Source organism: Wyeomyia smithii, chromosome 2, assembly GCF_029784165.1.
Source record: "Wyeomyia smithii strain HCP4-BCI-WySm-NY-G18 chromosome 2, ASM2978416v1, whole genome shotgun sequence".
NCBI lineage: Eukaryota > Metazoa > Arthropoda > Insecta > Diptera > Culicidae > Wyeomyia > Wyeomyia smithii.
The window spans coordinates 97,525,546-97,546,710 of record NC_073695.1 but is presented as its reverse complement, the minus strand read 5'-3'; the positions used below and the strand labels follow the sequence as shown (position 1 = coordinate 97,546,710).

The window sequence follows — 21,165 nt, the reverse complement described above, 5'->3', positions numbered from 1 at the left end:
GTATTTCCGGAATTGTTATGATGAACTGAAGCCACAAATCGACCTCAGACAACATTTCGAATTGTAAGATGGCGACTTCCGGTGTCTGGAAAACAGCCGAAAATGACAAAATATCGCCCAATATGAGTGTTTCTTAAACCAGAATGACGCTCAGGGGCCGGAAATTGTTTACAATTGCCATTTTAAAATCCAAGATGGCGACTTACGGTTTCTGAAAAACAGTGGCAAATGACCAAATACCACCCAATATGTGTATCACCGGATCCAGAATGATGCAAGGAGCTGAAAATTGACCACAGACACCAGTTTGAAATGTAAAATGGCAACTTCTGGAAAACAGCCGAAAATAACCGAATACTACTACATATGGATATGTCCGTAATCGAAATGATGTATAGAAGCCAAGCATTGACCCTGGACATGAAGATGACCTCTTTCAGTTTCTGGAAAACAACGAAAATAACTGAAATGTACCCAATATATTTCCGGAATAGAGGTGATGTACATAAGCCAAAAGTCGAAGTTGTTGTCATTCCGATAAAAACAATCATTTCAAACGATATAAACAAATCGCAAGGAATCAATGAATTTGAAATGTTTAAAATTATTAAATTGAACACTAAAATAAGCGGGACGAAGCTTGCTGGGTCAGCTAGTTGAACACATAAAAGTGTTGAGATGAATATAGTAGCGATTATCCTATTGTTAATTCATCATTTCAATTTTTTTATGTTAATTTCCTTTAACCTTTTTCATTCTTCTTCCTCTCTCATTTCCTTTGTATAATTTGTTTTTTTTTATCATTATTATTATTAACTCTCCTCTTTACCTCATTTTCTATTCCTTTCACATTCATTCCTTTTCCATTTTTTATCGACAAAATTCTTTTTTCTTTCCTTTTTCACCTTTGCATATTCCTTTGTCACTTCCGTTTGTCACTTGTCTCTTCCATTTCTCTTTTCGAAGCCACTTTTCTATTTTCTTTCTTCATTTTCTTTTCCTATTTCTGTTTTCACAATTCTTTGTTACATTTCCAATTTCTCTTTTCCATATGTTTTCCCATTTCTCTTTTCCATTTCTGTGCTCATTTTCTATTTTCCCTTTCCTTTCCCTATTCCTATTTCTAATTTTTTATATTGCTTTCGCGTTTTCTGCTTTGCTATCCTTTTTTTCTATTTATTTTCTTTTTTCTCTTTTTCTTCTTCATTTTCTCTTCTTGTCTTGTTTTTTCCCTTTTCACTTTTTGTTTCTATTTCGTTTATTTTGCCTTCTTTTTCCACTCAATTGATTATTGTATTGTTTCGTTCATTTTGTTTTCTCGTTAATTCCACTCTTTTTTATCTCCCTTTTGTATTGCTTTTTGCAGTTTTACTTTCCCATTTCTTTGTCCAATTATCATTTTTGATCTTCGTTTCAAATTCCGCTTCCTTATTGGGTCAGAATTCGTGAAACGGATCACTAAAAATCGCGATGTTTAATTTTTTCAAATAAGTATTAAAAACTTCAAGAGTTTCACTCGGGAAGTTGATTTTCCAATTTTTACTGAATTTGAGTAAGTTTTCAAGTTGTTATTGTCATTTGAAATTTAGGTCAAAATTGTTCTTAAACAGCCATAGCTTTTAGAATATTGCATCGATATTGAGGAAATTTTCATAGCAGATGCATCCTAAGTTGTAGTTTACGAAAATATTTTTTTTGAAAGAAAAAAAATATTTTTTCAATAGTAACTATTAAAAACAATATTTTGAAAATCTATGTTCTGGGGCACTGAAAAATCTGAAAAAAATCACAAGTATTTTTGACGGAATTCCGAAACTTCGCTGAAAATTTCGCGGTGGTGTTATATTTTGATCAAAAGATATGGGCCTTCAAAGTTGGTGCCGCTACGCTTTTTCAAGCGAGAAATACTCCTAAACCCAGTTTTCTTCAGTTCTCATACCAAAAAGTGCACCATAATGACTAAAAGTAATAGCACGGGCGATCTTACCCCGCTGATGCGTTCTGGACGGATGTCCCCTAACTAAATTTTGCATCATTTTTTTTAGTAAAATGTGTAGGTAGGCAGGGGCATAGAGTATACTGTTTTCATCATTAAGTTGGGTAACAGACTGAGCATATTTTGACTATTTTGTGACTAAAAATCATTTCTATCAAACTAATTTTACAAACCTTACAGAATTTTTACATATAACTGAAACTGGGATTGTCCTTAGTAGTACTGCTCACTCGCTTCTCGCTTGAAAATGCGCTCGGAACCAACTTTGAAAGCCCATATCTTTTGATCAAAAAATAAAACCACCGCCAAATTTTCAGGGTAGTTTCGAAATTTCGTCAGAAATACTTGTGATTTTTTCAGATTTTTCAGTACCCCAGAACATAGATTTTGAACATTTTGTTTTAAATAGTTACTATTGAAAAAATATATTTTTCTTCAAAAAAAATATTTTCGTAAACTACAACTTAGGATGCATCTACTGTGAAAATTTCATCAAATTCGATGCAATATTTTTGAAGCTATGTCTGTTCAAGAACAATTTTGACCTAAATTTCAAATGACAATAACAACTTGAAAACTGACTGACATTTTACTCACTCATTTCTATCACTTAGCTTTCTCTCAGATTTTTCATTCTCATATCTTTCCCTAATTTGCTTTCTCATATTTGTTTGGAGGCATTTGCTTTATCCATTTTCTTTTCCCCATTATTTTTTATGACTTTTCTTCGGCAATAATATTTCCCATTGATTCTATCGTGGTTTGTTTTGCTTATTAAAATATTTTACCAGTTGCGTTGTTAGAATTTTCTTTCTGGTTGAGATTTTAACAAAAAAGAGAATTTTGAAAAATATTGAAGAGTGAGGCAGGTTGAGAAAGAGTGCCCTAAATCAATGACTATTATGTAGAAAAACGGGAAAGACAAATGGTGGTTTGGCGCGCTAATTTCACTCACTTTCAATACGGGCTGCGTTGTGGTGGGAATATGAGCGCAGAAGAAGAGATTTCATATCTATCATCCTATTGCAACTAAGCAATATTCCATACTGTCACGATGGCATTAATTCCCGTATTTCTCATACGCTAAGCGAGTTGTTGCTTCATTCCCGACGATAGAAAATATTTTTTACTGTATTAAGGTTTACCTACAAACGGCCGAAACACGAACGGCCGAATTTCAAACGGTCGAAATAACAAACGGCCGAATTTATCAAACGGCCGAACCACAACAGGCCGAATCATTCGAAAGGCCGAAAAATCATTGATATTTAATGTTGATTTAATTGAAACTCGAAATTATCTACCTAGCGATGAAACCCAGTCTTTTTTATTCGATGTTATTGTTTGTTAAAATAGATTTACACGATTTCTATAATTTCTGGTGCATTTCTTATTCACTCTAAGTAACAAATTTTTGGTAACCAACAGCACAACTATACCGAACATTCAAAACTTAACATTCACACACATATGAACATATATTTACACATGCACACGAAAATAACATGAAATAAATAAGAAATTGATCTTGGTATAATCGAAACGTCACTGTACTTATTTATAGGTCAGAATCGATTATATATAGACTCGATTATACATAGACTCGATGATATATAGACTCTATTATATATCATTTTAGGTTCGATTATTTATAGCAGGAAATTTTTCTTTATTTTAAATATGACTTAACTAAAGCTGAAATGTTGTAAGAAAACGTCCTTAAAATACGTAATGCTTGAGGAGAATTTTGGCTATTCGGTTCGATAAAGTGTTACCACCCATGCCAAAAATTTTGAGAATTTATACAAAAAAGAGGGTTTCGAAAATATTTATTTTGTTTCCTTGTTCTTTGTTTCCGTTCCCTAATTGTTTCATAGAATGAAAAAAATTGAAAATTGATTTTGTTTAAAATTTAATGCAGCACACTCGTGGCCTTCGGCCAACTCGATTGTCCGGGGCGCATCCTGTCCTTACTCGCTACCGCTCGTTCGGACGTAAACTAGGGGATTACCCCTATGCTTCAGTAATCCGGGCAATCCAGTAGATCAGTTGTTTGCATGCGAGAGGCCGCCGCTTCCGACTCGGCCATCAGACACCGCGGCGGCTCAGGGCCGCCTTGGTTCCTTGCCCTCGATTATGCGGCAGAGCCGCATTGATATCTTTTGCAAACAGAACTTTCATCGAAAAAACTAGTTATTTAACACATTTAACCCTCTAGTGCCCAATGCCGCCATTTGGCGGGCTTCAGTCGAAGTTCCGAAAAGCTTTAATAAATACTTAAAAAGTGTTTATAATGGTTTATAATGATTTTATCGAAGTCCGTTAAAAAATTAATTTGGGCACTAGAGGGTTAAGGGACGATCCATTAATGATGTCACGCAAAATTTGGTAAAAATTAACTCCCCCCCTCCCCCTAGTCACGCGCTGTCACAACTTTCTTGACCCCCCAACCCCCTTAATGATGTCACGTTTTTATATCCCCCTCCCCCTTCTTTGGTAATAATCGATTAAAAATCGAGAAATTTGTTAGGAATGCATTTTTTCTTAATAAGAACGATTTTACTGAAAGAAAAACTGAAACTAAAAGGAAAAGAAGATTATAGAAGATAACTAGAAAAGGCGTTTAGTTCTTAGTCCAAGGATGCTGTTGATGGAGTCGCATATCGACGACATAGAAAGCCGAGACAGTAACTGCAGCATCATTGCTGATTTTTGAAAGACCATCAATATTTAGTTCCTCTTTTTCAATAATTTCGCAATCTAAACCTTCTCCACATGTTACAATAGCCAAGCATTCTTATTTACGTTTTGTCACAGTTTTTGTATTGATTGGATTGAGAGACACTAAAAATTAATGAAATTGCGCTGTCATTCATAAATGAACATGCACGGTAAAACAGAATTAAAGAACATTATGCTTTTTTAGCGAGAAAAAAATTGTCATTTATTTTATCTAAAGCAAATCTTAAGCAAAAAAAGGGATCGTAGAACTATAAATGAATAATGCAAATATTATAAATAGTTCTGAGTTGATGCCTGTGGTCAGGTATGTGACTTTTTTATTTATTTATTTTTAGTTGAAATGTGATGTCACACTCAAGCTAACCCCCCTCCCCCATATGTCACAAAAAGTCACAATAATTGAAGCCCCTTCCCACCCCCCTAAACGCGTGATGGATGGTCCCTAAGGCAAGTTTTAAATTTTTCATCCATTTTTCGATGTTGCTGTAACAAAAAAAAGTCAAATAAAAATAAAATTCGGCCTTCCGTGATTCGGCCGATCGAAATTTCGGCCTTTCGTTAGTATTGATATAATTCGACCGTTTGAAATTCGGCCGATTGAGATTCGGCCGTTTGGAGCTATCCCATTATCTTAACCCTTTAACGGGCCGAGGCTAAAAAAATGTCATTAAATTTTATTGTTTCTTTCTGATCACTGATCATAGCTCGTTATTATCAAGCAGAAAAAAGTTGGTGGCAATATAGTTGCCACGGCCTTAAAAGGGGTTAAGTTATCTCATATTCTAGTGTTAAAAGTAGTTTGGACATTCCAAACTCATGGATACTACTGACGTCATTGGATGCTCTAAGACAGGAGTCGTATGGGCTATTACGTCCGTTCGTTCGACACTCGTTGCTGTTTGAGACGACGAGCTGTTAATGTTACATGAATGAGATTGAAGAATACTGAGTTTTAAATAATTAAAATTCAAATTTTTGTGGAAACGAGCTGTTTTAGTGCTATCGGCTATGTTTTCATATTCAGAAAATTAGACGCCCGCGGATGAATTTGATATCCTGGATACAGCTCAGAATGCTTGCTTGTTTTGTTCGAATAATTAGGCAAAAATTCATCGCAGGGAAGAAAGCCAAAGCCCTCAATCGGCAAATCGAAACGTTAGCTGTTACCGCGCTGCTGCTGAGTATGTGACCAATAGGCCAGTGATTTGTTCATGTCGAAAGCAAACCCGAAAAGCCCGCCGATACTGCCGCAATTCGCTACACTACTCCTAATATAGGAACGTCCGTTTGTCCTACCAGCTACCAAAAGAATGTGATTAGTTTGACAAGAACTGCGTTGATTTTTGCTATTGATAGTAAAGTTGTATAAAAAATGTGTCTTAGTTATAAGTTATATAACTTAAAACGCAACTTTGGTCAATCACTTTTTTATAGTTTGAACGACAGAACGACAAAATTCACTGCAACAACAAACTGTTTACCGGTAGTGTGTTTGCATTAGTATAGATGAGAGATGTCAAATCTGTTTCAAGCTAGTAAAATGTATCCGCTGGATAACCATTGCGTTATGCATTTCGCACAGTTTTTGTACTTAAGCACATCAAAACTTGTGTAATTTAGGAGAAAACAGTTATCGAATATCAAATTTGCTTGAGATTTTTTTTTATTGATTTTCGATTAGATTGGTTTTGAGATATAAGTAACAAGAAGCTCCGCAGTCATTAATCACAAAAGTGGAAGAGAACTTTCTGTCCTGTCGTTCTACGCCCATTCTTTCCATGTTAATTGTTGTCGATTTTGTGTTTTGTCCCACTAAGCACATTCACAATTATGGTAGTTTTATGGACTATCACAAAGCTTTCCTTAACATAGTTTGGCCACAATTGCTGCGATCCGGGTTGTCCGGAAATTATTGTATTTTATTGTTTAAAGTTTTGAATCGACAACATTTCAACTAGATTTATTTGATATCGTATATAACATGACCTGACCTTAACTCTTTCATTGCATTTTTGTCATTGCCAGAATATTTTAGGGTATTGTCAAACATTGAAATTAGATTTGGACCATTGGACAAACATGTGTAACACGGCAGTGTACTGCCAGTGACTTTAACCTTAATACACTGTCGGAGGAATTTGTTACCATCTGTATTTCATCCGCGATACACGTCCACGTGATGTAGTGCTACATTCCAGCGGAGGAAAGAGGCGGGACGGAATTTTTCTTGTACAGCATTACGAATTCAAATCAGCAAATGTTTGAAATATATTACATGCAAGAATTGGAAACCTGCTGCTCTCGACTGTGCGATGAAAGCGGCATGAGATGCCGTTTAGGTTGAGGAAAAGCCGCAAGCTTTCTTAGTATCTTGCCAGTTAGGAAAACTTCAAAAGTGGAAAAAAAATGTTCTCTCCAAGCTGTGTTGCATGGTAGAAGCCAAATGATATCAAATTCTGTTTGTTCATCTTGACTCAAGGAAAACACATTTATTATTGCTCATTTCAATATTAGAACTTTAAGCCAAAATAGTCATTATTTCCAGTCGAGCCATTTAGTTTTAGCACAGCTTTAAGACTAGAGTGTAACTTCACAAACCATGTCTAACCTACTGATAAATAGTCTAGAGAAACTAAATTTAACTGTGTATCAAGTGCTCCCACTCTGTAACTCAAGTTTCGCAGCTTTTCCGGCAAATGCATTACAACTGTATGGAATACAGCTAGCAATTTGCAACACAGCACAGAGCCCACACACAGTAACATACCGGACGAAGCCAAATAAAGCAGCCGCTACGATTTATGGTCTATCGTGCTGAAAGGGTAGGCATAAAAGGGGGAGTGGGGGTGGGCTGGGCAACACTCACTTCCAAAATTCATCCAATATCCGCTCCCGGTACATGCTGTGCGGTCTTGTGGTGGCAGCAGACAGAACCGCTAGAAGTGTTCAGTCAAAGAATTTCGCGTCATTGCCGTTGCTGTTGCTGCGCGTTACTAAACGGGTTGTGGAACATACTTTTATAAGCCACCGACAAACGAGTGACAACGATGACTGTGCTAACAACAGAGCGAAAGCTGCTTCGAAATACTTTATATATATATAGAAGAACTTAGCCGAGCGTAGTTTTGTATAGACCTATGTGCCGCTTACGTTTTTATCTGCCGTCGCCGCCAATGATATGTTTTCATTTCAATACTCGAATTAGTGAATCGGCGTCACCAAGTTTGCCTTCTCAGAACATTTTACAAGATATTGGACTCAGGAAATCTGTAAGGTGCTCGAAGCCCCAAAACTTTGATATTTTTTCAAGTATCTATCCTGCAGCGGCTTGCCGTGTTCCAGTGCTCTATGATGAAAATTAAAAGCTTCTTCTCAGTCTCAAATTTGAGCATCTTTTGTTTTTAGCGATCAGTTTTTTTTTGCAATTTATGTCTGTTGGTTGCTCAACAAATTTTTGAAATTTTTGCTCGTTAGCACTCTGTTTATTTCAGATTTTAAAACTTTCGTATTTCCTCAACGGCGGATATAGTCAAGCGGATAAAACACGGCAGGCTTTAGTGGGCTGGGCATGTAGCGAGAATGTCGGATGAGCGTTAAGCGAAAGCTATATTTAGCAGGACTCCCGATAGAGGTTGTCGACTTCGGGGTAGACCCCGCAGTCGTTCGACGTGTGCTGTCGACGAGGATGCACGCGAAATAGGTGTTAGTGGCGATTGGAGGATAGCAGCCCAAGACCGAGGAACATGGCGACGTATTCTGGATTCGGAACTGGATCGATAATCGGTCTGTCGGCTTAAAAGTAAAGTAAGTAATTTCCTCAACGTTCCCAGTTTCTATGATTTTCTGATTGTTGGTGCTCCAATGATTTTTTTTGCATAACAGGTGCAGTTTTTCTTTTCCATTTTGAGTAACCAATTCTCTCTTTCGTTACAGTTTCTCAATTCTTTCTACTACCGTCTTTTTTTTTGAAAACATTTATTTTGCTAATTTGATTATCCTTTTCCCAATTCGCTTTCTCATATTTCTTTTTCCTCTTTCCTTTCTATTTCCTTTTTCATTTCTCATTCACATTTCCTGTTCCCCTTTCCCTTCTTTATCTATTACTCCCTCCCGTACTCCCTTTTAATTTATCATTCTATTTCCGGTTCTTTTTCTCATTTTTCTATACCAATCAGTTTCCAATTTTTATCGTTTTCCATTTCATATTATGATTCTCTTTTTTCATTTTCAATCCTGTTTTCCATCTTCCATTTCCTTTTCTCATTATTAGTTTCTCTTTTTCATGTCCTTTTTTACTCCTTTTTCCAATTTTTCGTCTTCTTCGTATTCAGTAGAGTGTAAATGATATTGAAGTGATTGAAAGAATGATTGGAAGCAACGAGTTGAATTGAAGAATACATTTGGCACTGGATAAATTTAGGCACGTTGTAGTCATATTTCCAAACTTTCGGTTTCAGCAAACCATCACTACCGAAAATTACATATTCCACTGAATGCAAGAGATAAACTGATATGATTTTAAATCATCCAGTCTTCTTCTATAGTCAATAGAGTGTCTGTGACAAACTTGTATGCAAGTGAGAGTGCTTGAAAGCAACGAGTTCTCCTATGCATATCACTGCTTTACAGTTTTGATTTTGTCGACTAACTAAAAAATAACATTTCTTTATCTAATGAAATAATTTCTGAACAATAATGAAACGCAAAACTCGTTGCTAAAAATATTTTCCGCGGCACCGCCGTCGAAGACATGATCGGCGCGGAGGTCTAGTTTCGTTACGTACATTCGTCGGTCTATCGTTCGTAATAGTTTGCCTGAAAAAGTGAATGCGCTTGAAAGCTTGCCAGGATGGGTTTTCAAGTGGGAACGGTATGTTTAGCTTCCATTTTACAATAAAGGACGAATCTAAAAGCTCATTCTTAACATCCTATCACGTTCGCATTGTACTGTGCGCTAGATGCTATATTGCTATACTGTACGGAAAGCGTCGAGGGTTCTCCAGCATCCGACGCACGTGTGTAAAAGCAGCAGTCATCAGGAAACTTACGTGGCTGTCTCTATAAACGTTATATAAGTGTGCTCTAGTGGTGGCTACGGTACCTTTGTGCCAATGTCATAGAAGGAAACGATGGCGTTGGGTTTTCGATTTTCGATTGTAATCGGGCAATAATTGTCATTGCCAGCATTAGAGTGTTATGTTTCTAACTAGCTTTTAATCGTCACAGACAATACAGTGGGCTTAGACATGGTTTAGAATTGTTCATGTAATTTATTTTCCCCAGTACACAAGGTAATCCGGTAACACAATGTGACCATCCCTGTGTGCTATCCACTGGCTAGCTTATCGAGACATCGGAATGCATTTGATTTGGATGATAGCATTGGCAAATTCCGCTTCCGCAATGTCACATTTCTTTCCAGGAGTCTGAAGTCGACAATAAGGGTGCAAACGCGTGTGATGTGGTTTTATTACTTGTGGTATTCAAATACTCAGAGCAAAATATGTGCTACTCGTAAGCATAAAATCTCAAACGGAAATAATGGAAATTAACCTGAAACAAATAGTCAGAAATTAAAATAATCATATACAAATAGGAATTAAAATACTATTTTGTGGATCTATAAAAACGCACACGAAGTTTAAATTTTACTAGACTTAAATCAAGCGTTACTTTTCGAAAGCGCGTATAGTTTTAGTAGGTGAAACTATTTAAAAATTGTATCTCGACTATATTCTTATTGATTTTTTTAAACTTTTGCGTTTTTGCGACAAGTAAAAATAATTGCAAATATTCAGATAACTTAACAATCTGTTCGATGCGACACGATTCGCGATTGAAAATATATTGATGTAGAACTACGTCTTTGGGAGAAGTAGAAGTATGTAAATCGAAAATTCCAAATCGGAACATGTGATAAAATTAGTCCAATTTCAAATGCTTATAACTCGGTAAGTTTTTAAAGGATTTTCTCAATTGAAAAACTAGCAACGTTACTTTTGAATTCCAAGTTGGTGACTTCCGGTTATTGTAAGGCAGCCTGAAATGGCCGAATACCACCCAATATTTTCGAAACCAGAATGATGTCCAGACTTCGGAAATTGACTCCGGAGATTGACCATAAAACAACCCATATGTCCAAATACAACAAAATATGGGTATTTCTGTAATCGAGATGATGCACAGAGGTCGAAAATAGACCCCAGACGCCATTTTGAAAACATAGGTGGCAGCTTCTGGTGTTGGAAAACAGCTGAAATTAACAAAATTTCATCTAATATAAGTATTTCCGGAATCAAGATGATTTCCAGAGGTCTCAAGTCGACTCCCGATGGACCAAAACTTCTCAGAAATAGCAAACCTGAGCATGGCTCTGTGTGATAAAAACAATTTTTGTAATTGTTTTTTTTTTCAGAATTAGAAAAAATGTATATACTTAGTTATAAGTTATTCTTTCGCTAACCCTAAGATGCGAAACAAACTATTTCATTATCATCTTTTATTGAGGAATAGCGCACATGTTCAGTACAGATCACAGTTGTTTGCGAAGGTAACACTTAACAGACGACAAAGCAGTTTAGTTGAGCTGATATAAACACAGGCGAAGATGGAAGGGATAATCCAAGTCAGTCTCCTTTTGCAGGTTGCCAAGTTATTCATAGGAAGTGCCGCTATTAGCAGCCCGATTCGATTCAGTTGAACTTCTTCAGCTTACTGTAGCTGTATCCGTAACCATGATAGCCTCCGCCCAGACCTTCTTCGCCACCTCCGAAGCCCTCGCTGGCATGTCCGATATTTTTCACCTTAGCTTCAAAACCGTTCTTGTCGTCGGCATAATATTCCACGATCCGCTTCGTGCCGTCAGCCTCATCAAGCGTGTATTCGCCCTTCACGACGTCTCCATCTCGCATTTCCCACTGGCTTTTGTGGTCACCGGTTTTGTAATCTTTGACTCCATATTCGTACTTGTATTTAGGATAGGTGTGATAATCCTCCTTACCCTCGAAGCCGCCCCCACCGATTCCACCCTCAAATCCCCCCTGCAAATTAACATGACGATTAAATGTTTTTTTTTTTCAAATTCGAAGTCTGTCATACCTCCGAAATACCAAATCCACCTCCAAAACCTCCTTCACCTCCACCGCCACCGCCAATGTACTTGTACGGGATGTGTTTGACCTCACTGATAAATCCGTGATGTTCGTAAGACAGAACAACTCCGGCAAGGGCTACCAACGCGACAACGGCTAGACGGAACATTGTTTAGTTTTCAGCAATACTTGTTGGTGAAACTTAGAAAACCTACTGATGTACCATGGGACAGCATACTGCACTATTTATACTAATAAATGTAGTTTTCGAAAGGTTAGCGCCGGTGGAAATCCGTTCGCGGATGGCAAACCGAACGCCGAAACCACCGGCGGCTAAACTGCGGTTATCACGCTAAGTTCATTCTTCCGAAGGTTATTCCACCCCTTTAATTTTTCACGAACGCAAACCAATTGCCGCTCGGCGGGGGTCTAGAACTTTTTCACTCACCCGACGAGACACGGTCTTGATGTACATGCATTTATGATGCACCAGCATAGTACGCCACCGGCCAGTAACCAGCAATCAATCAATCGATTAATTTCACCGGGACTCATTGAAAATTCATAAAGCTTTTTTTTCGGAAAATTCTGTGTGGGTCGTTTTTTGCCAGTTGACCCTTTCATTGATTGCGTTTTTGACTGATGCAAAAGCTTCAGTGGATATGAGTATTGAAGCTCCACGCCGACGTTGTTGTTACTAGCCAGTGCTTTTCGCTGGAGAATTGCACACGTGATCGATATTTTTTTGTGTTATTCATTTTTTCTACAGTTGAGTTTCGCGAGTCAACCATGCGGGTATTCGATTTTATGCACTCGAATTTGAAGGCTGCAGGGGCTGCAATTGTTCCCCTTGTTGTGTACGACTGATTAGTTCTTTTTAGTGTTCGATTGTGGATGTCAGAGTTTACGTTTATATCATAAACGCTGGTTAAGATTTGGTTTGTCAAGTAACTCAGAAAAAAATATTACTAAATCAAGATGTTGTCATAGAATGAATTATAAAACAAGTAAAAACTGTTTGTGATGTTTTGAGATAGTTTCTAATGAAAAAATATAAAAAATTGAAGTAGTGTTTGATTTGAGAGTTTATTTTTAAATAGTTTCAAAACGTTCCCTGCGATTTTTGTTTCACTTTAAGCTTCACAGTAGAAATGATCCCGATCATTTCTTTTACCCGTATCTCTGGAAAGTTGAGAAATGATATTTTTTCTTGATTTGTTTTTGAGATGTTTAGGGTAAGGTTAAGTGTTCGGGTTTGGTTCATGATTAAGGTATATTTGAAGATATATTTTGCATGGCGTGGGTGCAAATATAGTGAGTATGAGGCTGCTGGCAGCGTTTTTACCGAAACCATGTTATTTCAACTGGTGGTAAATTTTTCTCGGCATCTACTGAGCCGATTTGGCTGAAAATTCGGTTCAGTAGATGCCGAAAAAAACTTACCACCAGTTGGGTACTTATTTAGAGAGAGCATCCACGTTCCCAGCTGCCCACAGCGTAATACTCATTATATTTACATCCGCGACATGCAGAATACGTCTTCAAATATATTCTAATCAAATATATCTAATCGTCTTCAAAAATGTTCTAATTCAATAGTGGTAGGTAATATTTTCAGTAACTATGATCGAAACAAAAAAAAATCGTGGTAATAGTTTATCAACAGGGTGGGCAAAGCAAGATATTTTGTTAGGCGTCGTACGCAAATTACGTAACGCTAAAAATCTAGATTTCAGACCCCCTCCCCCCCTATGTAACGATAGGTAACGTTCCCCCCCTATCCCCTACGTAACAATAAGTAACGCAGGCTCAACATCTCTCCCCCCCCCACCCTACATGCGTTACGTAGTTTGTGTACGACGCCTTAGAATCACAGAGTTTTTGATTCTCGGGTACAGATTGTTATTCTCCCGCGCATCTGCATTACTCCCCGCTTATTACCCCGGGTTAACCAGGGTGATAGTTTAAGAGGGTTGCCACCTGACATGGATATGGACGCCCGGCGATTTTCAAAGTTAAATGCGAAGACCCAATCGAACTCGATGATTTTTGTGACAGTGGAAGTGCATAACGTCATAACCCAGAATCCATAGGTGAGAGTAGAAAAAAAAGAAATGTAAAATATGTCACATGTCAAAACAAAAAGTCCTAGAAGGTCGCTTTATCTGATTTTTTTTTTCAAGACATGGTCGGTGTTAAGTCAGACCGGACCAAGTCGCAAAATTGAAAAAACCGAGTTAACGATAGTATTGGATAAAGATTTTCTTAATCTACATCACACAACAATCAGATTTTATTTATTTCTAAAACAGCAGAAATAACAGCATGATTTTTGTCTGCATGACCAATGAAAAGCGATTACAGTGTTCAGTCAGAATGGACCAAGTGTTTATTTTCAAGGAGACTGTCTTCGGTCAGCTATTAATGAAAGCGAACGAACGGAAGAATTTTCAAGCGTTTTTCCGGATTTATTTGTATCGGAGAACGCTTTCATTCACCCCCTATCGGAGTCTATGAAGTTTCACGCACTGCCGTGTTTTTGGACCGTTTATTGCTGTCACTAACATGACCTGATATCAGCCTTATAGTGTGCAGACAAAGTGAACCATGCGTTAAGCAGAAAAAAGTTGAAATTATCGGAATTTACAGCATTGGTTTGAAGTCAACATAAATGAATTTCAACACTATCAGGCAACTTATCGGGATGCTTCTTTGCCCATTAGTCAAAAAAGTATACTTTACCAGTAAATGAGAAAAATGTACATGGTCCACTCTGATTGAACACGTGAATGAGAAACGTTAATCATTTGTGTGGGTTACACAACATTCCACAATTTCAAAAAGAAGTTCAAGTTACGGTAGTAATACTGACTTAAAACTTGATGATTTTACCAATGAATTTCAGAACCAAAACACGAGGAAACCATCCAGTCCATTATCAATTCTACGGCAATTTTGGTCAAAGTTGCAGAGAAAGTGGATAATTACGAATAACTTAATTGTGTGAATTAACTATGTTTTTGTTCCATTTAAACATTCCGCTCCTACCATTGATTTGTTGAAACAAACACAGTTTAAAGTTTATTCAAACTATTTTCAATAATTGTTGATGTCGCAGAAGTTAATCATGTAGATTAAAAACTTTTTGACTGTTCGATGATCAATGTACTGAAATTATTTGTTCAATTGTTCAGTCATAATGGACCAAGTCGTTAATGATTCTTCTTTGATTCAATCAGAGTGGACCAAGTACATTTAATCAGTTACAAACCTGTCCTTTTTGAGCTCACGGCACTCCTTTTTTTCAATTGTCACATTGCATGATACAGTTAGAGAGTTACTCCAACTTATAACATCAAAACTGCGCAAAAATATTAAAAACTTCAAAATTCCCAGAGCAACAAACTTCAAACTCGTTTTTCTCGAAATGATCAAAATGTCACTTGGTCCGGTCTGACTTAACACCGACCACATCAGATCTCGACGGTTTATACTTCCTGGGGCGATCGATTCGGATCACTATCTCGTGGTAGGTTAGATTTGCGCCCGGCTGTCCAACGTATTTGAATCAAGATTGGCAAGAAAGATACGTCCGGACAACCAGAGGGTATCAGCGGAGGGTGTTGCAAGACAACGGTAACTTCGCGTGGTGGGTAGTTCGATGCTGAGTGTCTAGAGGTGACAGAAGAGAAGCACTGGGCCTACGCCAACACGTTAGTAGCAGCTAATCGTGGGACGCGTCAGATGCGGTAGAAATAGCGGGAGGCAAGAGCTGCCGAAAAGAGGCTTCCCCGTCGTAAGAAATATGGACACTACGATCGCGTCCTCACAGATAGGGAGAATTGCTTCACCAGGCACGATACGAGGAGCTTATATAGAACGATTAACGGAATAAGGAACCGGATCGTGCCAGTACCTGCCATGTGTAATGACAGGGAGAGGAACTTGATTATCAATTAATCGTAGGTGGCCAGGCGTTGGGAGCAACATTTTAAAGTGGTGTAACGGTGAGGAAGGTAGGAGAGTCGTCGAGGGAACTCGGATAGAAATTGGGGAGGACGGACAAGCTGCGGACCCACCAACATTGGACGAAGTGACAAACGCTTGCAAAGAGCTGAAAAACCACAAGGCGGCTGAGAAGAGCGGCATACCGGCAAAACTTTTCAAAGTCGGGAGCGATCGGCTGTGTAGTGAAATTCACCAGATTTATCCTAAGGGTATTGGCCAAGGAACAACTACCTACGGATAGGTTGGAAGACCTCAATTGCCCTATCTACAAGAAGGGATATAGGCTCGACTGTTGTAATTATCAAGGTATAACCATCCTCAATCCCGTTTCTAAAATTCTCTCCCGTATCTTGTTCCAGCGACTAAGGTCAATTTGAACAATATAACACGATATTAGATGGTGACCTGGTGAGACACTTAGGGAATTCAGACTGAATTCTGATGTTAAAACAATAGAACATTGAATGATGACAACGAACACAAACTATGGCATTCCCTTCAAAGTAGTTAAATCAAGCCGCTATGAATGGGAGTCTGCGTCCAGGTTCTGTTGTGTTTCACACCGATGGATCAAAAATGGGTGAAAATACTGGAGCTAGAGTGTTTAGCCCCGGAAATCAGTAGAGCGATACCAATGCACAATGGTCCAGAAACCAAATTTTGGGGGAAATTTGGGTGTAGAGCTCTATAGCAATGCTTTAGAGAAAAACTTTCTTCTACAAAGTTGTTACATATGATAATGCGCTTATTGAAAATTATCGAAAATTCTAATTCTAACTTTTTTATCTTTGAAGATAGAAAAAAAACTTGTTCTACAATGTTATAGCTCCAATAATTTTAAGTAACTTTGTAAAAAAAGTTTTTTTCTATCTTTGAAAACAACAGATTTATATTGAAAAAACACATTTTGCGCTTTAACTTCTTTATTTCAAGTTTCACCCTTAAACTGCCTTTGAACGACTTTTAAAGCTTTTTAAGAGAAGCAATTTGCAATTCTGATGTCGGAAATATCTCCATTCTACTCAAAGTTATTGATGTTTTTCATAAAAAAACATGCGTTTTTCATTTGTATGTCATTCATTTTGGGGCAAACATAAAAAATATTCCTTGGTCTCATTTTGAAGGGCATGCTTGACTCTATAAATGGAGGAACTTTTAGAGATATGTTATTTTTTAAATTTGAGTAAATTCAATTTAAAAACATGACGAAAATTTCAATAATTTTATACATTATGCATTTAAAAGCACCAAGATTTATGTTTTGGTATTTTTTCTTATAACTAGACGTAATTACCTTTAATTTGACCCAAAAAGATCGAAAATCGATCAACTGGTTCAAAAGTTATGAGTTTTTTTAAATAAAATACATCGAATATAGCCGTTTTTTATGGTCACCCTATTTCGGAGCTGGTCCCCTTAACAACCCAACGAAACAATACGGGTTTGATTATTTTCAACATAGATGCATCCCTGCGATTTTGAGCACAATTGAAGCAATTTGCGTGACCAACTTCGAAATAGGGTGACCGTAACAAATGACTGCGTTCGATGTATTTAATTTTAAAAAAATTCATAAATTTTGAACCAGTTGATCGATTTTCGATCTTTTTGGGTCAAATTAAAGTTAATTACGTCTAGTTATAAGAAAAAATACCAAAACATAAATCTGGGTGCTTTTTAATGCATAATGTATAAAATTATTGAAATTTTCGTCATGTTTTTAAATTGAATTTACTCAAATTTAAAAAATAATATATCTCTAAAAGTTTCTCCATTTATAGAGTCAAGTGTGCCCTTCAAAATGAGACCAAGAGATATTTTTTATGTTTGCCCCAAAATGATTGACATACAAATGAAAAACGCATGTTTTTTGATGAAAAACATCAATAACTTTGAGTAGAATAGAGATATTGGCGATATCAAAATTGCAAATTGCTTCTCTTAAAAAGCTTTAAAAGTCGTTCAAAGGCAGTTTAAAGGTGCAACTTGAAATAAAAAAGTTCGAGCACAAAATGTGTTTTTTCAATATAAATCGGTTGTTTTCAAAGATAGAAAAAAACATTTTTTACAAAGTTACTTAAAATTATTGGAGCTATAACATTGTAGAACAAGTTTTTCTTCTATCTTCAAAGATAAAAAAGTTGGATAGTTGATTGGTTCCCTCTGAAATATATTGAAAATTGTTAGTTAAGAACTAATAAAAACAAAACGTTCATTAAGGTTGGTAACGTCTCCGCTAACCACGCTCGACGCCAAGGTTCGAATCCCACCGCCGACATAGGTGTCGATGGTTGTGAGGTGGCGTGATTCACTCACAACCAACCAAACTGGTCTAGATTCAATCCTAGCTGACACCGGGAGATTTTCTGAGGCGAAAAATCTCTGGGATCACGCCTTCCATCGCATGAGGAAGTAAGGCCGTTGGCGCCGGTCCGTTAATAAACGGGTCGTGAGTTAGGGTCCTGGGTGTGGAGTCGCCTCCCTGGGCGTCGGTGATTGGCCACAACAGTGGCGGAACTAGACCGACGGAAAATAAGCGAGAATAAAAAAAAAACTTTGTAGAAGGAAGTTTTTCTCTAAAACTTTGCTATAGAGCTCTAGACCCAAATTTCCTCCTAAATTTGGTTTCTGGACCATTGTGCAATGGGTCACAGTCCAACGGTATTTCAAGCAGAAATTCATGCTATTATTGAATGGATGAATATTTGTTTAACAGGGAAAACAGATTTGTGAAAATCTGCATATTTTCTGACAGCCAAGCAGCTTTAAATGCACCTAAAGCTTTTACATTTAAATCGATGCCTTCTTTCTTAAAGACAATTGGCCAGTAGGAACGAAGTATCTCTATACTGGGTGCCCGGCCATTGCGGCATTGAAAGAAATGATAACGCCGACAGCCTAGCAAAAGAAGGCTCAGGATCAAATTTTATTGGTCCGGAACCATTCTGTCGAGTCCCAGAATGCGTTCTGAGGACTGAATTTAGAACTTGGAAAAAGTCCACGGTAGAATCAAGCTGAATCGCCATGAGTGCTCCAGACCGAGTGCTGTGAAAGCTCGGATCTTACTAAATCTGAATAAAATACTAAAAGGTATACAGCCCTAGGGGTTGTATGAAATGGTGACGTAGGACTAAATATTTAATATATGCTAAACTAAATATTATTATATGCTGCGCTTAACTGTTCATAGGTAACACTACCGTTTATCTTTGATAGTCGTTATTTTAAAACTAACGATGCATGAATACATGAAAATTTTACACTAGTAGTATTTGCGAAAATTCTCATAACTTTTATCTTCAAGCATCTATAGTTCTGAAAAGAACCGATTCCATAAAATTCAGTTAAAAGTTCGTGCTACAGAACGCTGATAATCGCACCATGAATATTTTGAGTTGACTCGTATGCAGCTCTCGTTTCTCAATGTCGCGTACCTTTAACAGCTGCACTGCTCTCGCTTATGTGTAACAAACTAAACTGAAGCTGAATTTTCTACACGCAGTCTTTTGTATCGAGTTCAGAGCAGATTTTTGCAATTAAGGCGTGGCTACGTAGCTTCGAGAAAGAGGAACAAACCAAAACACCTTCGATACTACTGAGTGATTTTCATAAGCATCAAAAGAAAGGTTTTGCTTCCCCGATGCGCAAATCACTCTGGTTCTTAGATTAACTAATTTTCGTTTCTAACATTCGACTGATAACGGTGTTCGAGTGAACACAAACAAACAATTAAACCGGAAAATCACTCAATTTAGCAGTGCAAATTCTTGAAATGAGGGTTATATCTTGTTGTGATAAACTATTCATAGGTAACACTACCGTTTATATTTGGTGCGTCCTGGTCGTTATTGTAAAAATGATTATTTAGAAATAGATGAAAATTTCACACTAGTAGTAGTTGTGAAAGTTCTCATAACTCTTATCTTCATCATCTTATAGTTCTGAAAAGAACCGATTTCATAATCTTCAGCTCGAAATGTAGCTACAGAATGCTGATGATCACACCACCACCGGTAGCATCGATTATTTTGTTGGCCGCGTATAAAATTTGCTCTCCGCTGTGCCCTCCAGCAGCTGTGCCAGCAAAATATCCTGCAGCGTACGATGGTTATTGTTGCTGCCGTGTGCAGAATACAGGTAACATGCTCCGCGGTGCCTGGAAGTTGACTCGTATGCAGCTCTCGTTTCTCAATGTCGCGTACCTTTAACAGCTGCACCGCACTCGCTATTGTGGAACAAACTAAACTGAAGCTGAATTTTCCACACGCAATCTTTTGTATCGAGTTCAGCGTAGATTTTTACCATTAAGGCGTGGCCATGTAGCTTATAGAAAGAAAGAGAAACAAACCAATACATTTTCAATACTACTGAGTGATTTTCATAAGCATCAAAAGCAAGTTTTTGCTTTCCCGCTGCGAAAATCACTTTGGTTCTTTGATTAACTAATTTTCGTTGCTAATATTTGGCTGATAACGGTGTTCGAGTGAACACAAACAAACAATTAAACCGGAAAATCACTCAATTTAGCAGTGAAAATTCTTGAAATGAGGGTTATGTCTTGTTGTGATAAATTATTCATAGGCAACACTACCGTTTATCTTTGGTGCGCCCTGGTCGTTATTGTAAAAATGATTATTAAGAAATAGATGGACATTTCACACTGAGAGTAGTTGTGAAAATTCTCGTAACTCTTATCTTCAAGCATTTATAGTTCTAAAAAGAACCGATTCGATAACCTTCAGCTCGAAATGTATGCTACAGAATGCTGATAATCACACAACCACCAGCGATGGAAAAAATCACCTCTAGCGATTTTGAGTACATATGAAGGAAGCCTAAGATGCGTTGACATCGTCGTCAGTATGCGAATAACAAAGTATCGGTGTTGGTGCATATATCAAGATGGCTTGACAAAGTAATTTTTTTTAATTCTTTTATCACCAATATTTAGTGGTTAATTTGTGAGTTCGAAATCCAATTTGTGGTAATTTGTGGTTAAGTGGTTTCCGAGAAATTTTCAAAAAACTGAGTCAAGCTATCTTGAAACATGATTTTTCTTTAAATGAATCGGACAACGATGATATATACATCAATCGAAAGCTCTTAATTTGTGGTTCACGAAAATGTAATTTTAACGTCATAATTACTAGTGTTTGTACAGAAATTTGTGTTTTATTGTTCACGTAGTTCTACGTTTTGTTTATTTGTTGATGACGCTGCTGTCCGCTAGTGGCGTTGGCTGTTTGCGGTGTTTGTCACTGCTATACTGAGCGTGCGTTTAGGGAATATGCTAAATATCGTGATTCTTAGGAACTTAGCCAACACACT

The 21,165-nt window shown here is 37.3% G+C and overlaps 2 protein-coding genes across 4 annotated transcripts in view; both read right to left on the bottom strand.

Moving 5' to 3' along the window:
• Positions 1–21,165, bottom strand: part of LOC129723962 (protein alan shepard) — a 425,406-nt gene that overhangs the window by 370,211 nt on the left and 34,030 nt on the right. The gene's annotated exons all lie outside the window — the stretch shown is intronic.
• Positions 11,232–12,050, bottom strand: LOC129723964 (adult-specific cuticular protein ACP-20-like). Its single transcript, XM_055678480.1, has 2 exons — positions 11,837–12,050; positions 11,232–11,778 (listed from the first exon to the last, which is right to left on the bottom strand). Exons 1-2 carry the CDS (start codon positions 11,996–11,998, stop codon positions 11,431–11,433), a joined length of 510 nt encoding a protein of 169 aa, XP_055534455.1. The 5' UTR covers positions 11,999–12,050; the 3' UTR covers positions 11,232–11,430.

Coding starts and splice junctions, on each gene's coding strand:
- LOC129723964 (XM_055678480.1), bottom strand. CDS start 11,998: ATGTTCCGTCTAGCCGTTGTCGCGTTGGTAGCCCTTGCCGGAGTTGTT. Junction 11,779..11,836: donor GTGGATTTGGTATTTCGGAG/GTATGACAGACT, acceptor GTTAATTTGCAG/GGGGGATTTGAGGGTGGAAT.